The sequence below is a fragment of the Rhinopithecus bieti genome, unplaced genomic scaffold, assembly GCF_001698545.2.
Source record: "Rhinopithecus bieti isolate Rb0 unplaced genomic scaffold, ASM169854v2 scaffold_15821, whole genome shotgun sequence".
Classification (NCBI taxonomy): Eukaryota; Metazoa; Chordata; class Mammalia; order Primates; family Cercopithecidae; genus Rhinopithecus; species Rhinopithecus bieti.
In genome coordinates this window covers 1047492-1052366 of record NW_016808598.1, presented here as the reverse complement: position 1 = coordinate 1052366, position 4875 = coordinate 1047492, and the positions used below count along the sequence as shown (strand labels likewise).

Below are 4875 nucleotides of genomic sequence, written 5' to 3'. Positions count from 1 at the left end.
AAATTTTAGCATGATTCCTTTTAAAATCAAAGTTAACATACATTAGGTCAGGCGCGGTGGCTCACACCTGTAATCCCAGCACTCTGTGAGGCCGAGGCAGGTGGATCGTGCTGGCTCACACCTGTAATCCCAGCACTCTGTGAGGCCGAGGCAGGTGGATCACCTGAGGTCAGGAGTTTAAGACCAGCCTGGCCAACATGGCAAAACCCTGTCTCTACTAAAAATTCAAAAATTAGCCGGGCATGGGGCCACGCACCTATAGTCTCAGCTACTCGGGAGGCTGAGGCAGGAGAATCGCTTGAACCTGGGAGGCAGAGATTGCAGTGAGCTGAGATTGTGCCACTGCACTCCAGCCTGATGACAGAGCGAGACTCCGTCTCAAAAAAAAAAAAAAAAAAAAAAAAAAAAAAAAAGTTAATGTACATTAGTTACCTCACTGGAGAATAAGAGAAAATACTGCAGGTATTTGACTTTTGGATAGTAAAATGATTATATCATGCAAAGCTCACCTAAATTTTCTTATGTGAAATTCAGAATTGAAGTAGCTCTTTGTACAAATATTTTGCCAGAGCAGTGATTCAAAGGGATATTGGTTGCAATGCACAATTGTTGTAACTGTAGCTGATGCTACCTTCTTACATTTGCATCACAAAAAAGACTCTTAGTAATATTTTGCCCACATTCCTTAAAGTTTCATCTTCAAACAAATGGACAAATACTTACAAATACATCTACAGCCCATTGCCTAGACATACAGTGAGAAATATGAAGAAATATAGATTTATAATAGACAAGAAACTACTGTGTTCTATAGACTATGATTACCTGGAGGTAGGAATTGCAGTTGGTTGTTAGCTAATCGAAGATGACGTAAAGCTCTCAGACGACCAATTTCTGGGCAAACAATTTCTAAGGCATTGTCACTAAGATCCAGACATTGGAGTTTTACAAGAGACCCAATGGCTTCAAAGAGAAAAGGAGAACCAAAATGAATTTGATTCAAGTATTACATCAAATCTTTAATGCAAGTATTCCAAGTTAAAATATTTTACTACTTAATATCCTTGTCTCAGTTGCTCACAAAACAGTAAAAACACAGATTAAACTAAGTTCATGAAAGTGATAAATACTTCCAGCTCAAGATAAAATATAACTCAAAATACAGCACAAATAAAAACATTAAAACTAAAATAATTCAAGAAATGATACACAGGGCCTTTTTTATCTGACCAGAATTCTTAACTAGATTCATTAAATTTAGAACTTATTATCTACCTAACAGGAATTTATCTAATAATAGTTTACCTAACCATTATAACCATTTTAGACTTATTTATTTAATTATAGTTCTTAACTGGACTTACTAGAAGAAAAAAAGTTTTGAAGCTAAAAAATTAAAGTGTCTTAAAATTAAAATTTGTTCTATTTATAAAGCAAAGCTTAAATTATATTATCTTCTAACTAAAACTTTTAAGTAAACATACCTTCCGGAACCACAACTATGTTATTTGAGTGCAGGTATCTAGGAAGGAAAAAGAAAAAAAACAGCTATTGTCATTAAGTACTTTTGTCAGATAATCAGTTTATAAAATGCTCACTTAGAAATTTATCAAATATAAATAGGCCACAACTTTCACACCCTGCTCTAATGCATCAACATACAATAATGGTTATCACAGCTAACTAATAATACTTTGAGAATAATATTTTGTACTAGAATTGCAAATATTAAATCTGTTTACTGATTTAGTTGTTATTTTAAAATAAAAACATACATAACAGATAAACTATAAGGTTTTTTTTTAACTTCATAACACAAATTACTAGTTTTTCCAGTTCATTTTATTCAGGCTTTAAAAAACATACTTATTGTGAGAAAAAAATCAACACCTATTGTGTAAAGGAAGATGAACTTTTCATTTCTAAAAAATAACTTCACAAAATAAAGCTATTTCTAGCTAGCATGCATACTGAGAACCAACAACAGAGAGATTAAATACTCTTCATTTACAGTGTCTGTAGAACTACTTAACTGTCAAGGTACAGAATTTATTTCATGGCAAAATAAATTTTGTAACAAGAAATCAAATGCTTCTCTTAAAAAATTTTCTTTTTCACAGAGGCTGAGAAGTCAGGGCGAGCCTAAGTAACACTTTTCCCACTATAGTGTCTTGAGCACACTCTGGTGGAGACTTCCTGCAATAAATAACCAACTATTCAGAGCAAAACAAGTGAATGCTGGAGATCATACAGCAATAATTTAAGAAAATAAATTTATATCATTGATTTAGAGACAACAGAACTAGATTTTAGTAAACTTTACTTTCAAACCTATGGTTTTATTTATTGTACTTTAAAAATAAATCTTATAAAGTACTTTTAAATAGAATTTAAAAGTTTTCTTCTGCATTCTTAAAGTCTAATATTGAATATTAAAATATCAATAACACAAAATAAGACAGAAAATTAATACTTTTATGAAGATTATTTTATGTTGAATTAAATCAATTTTGTAGAAGGTTAATTAATCTGCTGGGTATAACACAATCTAAATAAGCCCACCATTTACTCTATGATATACTTCATTCCTTGCTTTCTATGTATGAAATGATTATACATTTTAAAATCAATAATCTTTAAACACTAATTTTAGGAAGGAATACGCAAATCAAAATAGAGAACTGATTTAAAAAACTTTTTTCAACAAAATACTTGCCTCAATTCAAGCTCTACCTATAAAAAAGACATTAAAATGTCCAAATCAAAATATGAACTGAAGTACCCACTATTATGATTAGAATTTTTCAAACAGACTTTAAAATATTATCTACATATAATGAAGATGCTGTATGAAACAGTACACAGTGGCTGCCTGTGGATGCTGCTGAAGAAGCATCGTTAAAGTCTCTCCTCCCCCTGCCATCATGTCTAAGTCAGTCTCCTAAAGAGCCTGAACAGCTATGGAAGCTCTTCATTGGAGGCGTGAGCTTTGAAACAACCGACGAGAGCCTGAGGAGCCATTCTGAGCAATGGGGAATGCTCATGGACCATGTGGTCATGAGAGATCCCAACACCAAGCGCGCTGGGGCTTTGGGTTTGTCACTATGCCACTGTGGAGCAGGTGGATGCAGCCATGAATGCAAGGCCACACAAGGTGGATGGAAGAGTTGTGGGACTAAGGACAGCTGTCTCACGAGAAGAGTCTCAAAGACCAGGTGCCTACTTAACTGTGAAAAAGATATTTGTTGGTGACATTAAAGAAGACACTGAAGAACATTACCTAAGATTATTTTGAACAGTATGGAAAAACTGAAGTGATTGAAACCATGACTGACTGAGACAGTGACAAGAAAAGGGGTTTGACTTTGTAACCTCTGATGACCATGACTCCGTGGATAAGACTGTCATTCAGAAATACCACAATGTGAATGGCCACAACTGTGAAGTTAGGAAAGCCCCATCAAAGCAAGAGATGGCTAGTGCTTCATCCAACCAAAGAGGCTGAAGTGGTTCTGGAAATTTTGGTGGTGGTCGTGGAGGTGGTTTTGATGGGAATGACAACTTTGGTCGTGGAAGAAACTTCAGCAGTCATGGTGGGGTTGGTGGCAGCCATGGTGATGGTGGATATGGTGGCAGTGGGGATGGCTACAATGGATTTGATAATGATGGAAGCAATTCTGGAAGTGGTGAAAGAATGATTTTGACAATTACAACAGTCGGTCTTCACATTTTGAACCCATGAAGGGAGGACAATGGTGGCAGAAGCTCTGGCTCCTATGGTGGTAGAGGCCAATACTTGACCAAACCATGAAACCAAAGTGGCTATGCCAGTTCCAGTAGCAGCAGTAGCTATGGCATTGTCAGAAGATTTTAATTACTGTCAGGAAACAAAGCTTAGCACGAGAGGAGAGCCAGAGAAGTGACAGGGAAGCTACAGGTTACAACAGTTTTGTGAACTCAGCCAAGCACAGTGGTGGCAGGGCCTAGATGCTATAAAGAAGACATGTTTTAGACAAATACTCATGTATATGGGCAAAAAACTTGAGGACTGTATTTGTGAATAATAGTATAACAGGCTATTTTAGTTTCTGTTCTGTGGAAAGTGTAAAGCATTCCAACAAAGGTTTTAATGTAGATTTTTTTTGCACCCATGCTGTTGATTGCTAAATGTAGTAGTGTGATCATGACGCTGAATAAATGTATCTTTAAAAAAATAATACAGAGTGTTGCCAATCCTAACTGCACATTAGAATCACCAGGGGTCTTACTGGTGCCCCAAACCATCCTGTAGCAAGTGAAACACCATCTCAACTCAAATAATCCTGATGTACAACCAATAAAGAACCATTACTGGTAAAGTGGATCAGAGAGCGGGCTCTGAAGCCAAACTGCCTGCACCTTAGATGCCATGTGACTATGGAGAAATTACTGAACTGCTCTCTCTCCTAATCTATGATGTTGCAGGGACTAAATGAATTAATAAATGTAAAGCTCTTAGAATAGCGCTTGACTCCCAGTAGGATTTAAATGAATGCTCTTGTTATTGTTGTTATTATAGTTATTATGAGTCATTTGTAATCATAGGCTTAGCACTTTCAAATTTAAGTCCCTTCCTTTTACTTAATTTTGGTAATTTCAGAGTAGTTGAAATGTTGATGTTTCAATGTTCTTATTATGTTCCTCTTCTACTCCAATAATGCAGGAACTCTCATTCATTGTTGGTGGGAATGCCACTTTGGGGTATACACACTTTGGAAAATGGCTTGGCAGCTTTTTTAAACAATGTTAAATATAGATGTTTACTTAATAGGAATATTCCAAAGTCAGCTTCTTTGTTTTGACAAATGAACCATGGAATTCTTTTTTTTTTTTTTT

General features: G+C 35.5%; 1 protein-coding gene across 8 annotated transcripts in view; it reads right to left on the bottom strand.

Annotated features, from left to right (window-relative positions):
* The window catches only part of LRRC28 (leucine rich repeat containing 28), a 130632-nt gene that overhangs the window by 92983 nt on the left and 32774 nt on the right, over window positions 1-4875 (bottom strand). For all 8 annotated transcript variants that reach the window (XR_001888151.1, XR_001888152.1, XM_017886899.1 and 5 more), the window contains 2 exons: window positions 1485-1522; window positions 826-963 (listed from right to left, as the gene is read on the bottom strand). Coding sequence is in view for 3 of the 8 variants with exons in the window: in XM_017886899.1 (XP_017742388.1) it covers window positions 826-963; window positions 1485-1522 (176 nt within the window). In the remaining 5 variants the exon portion in view is untranslated. The remainder of the gene's footprint in view (window positions 1-825; window positions 964-1484; window positions 1523-4875) is intronic.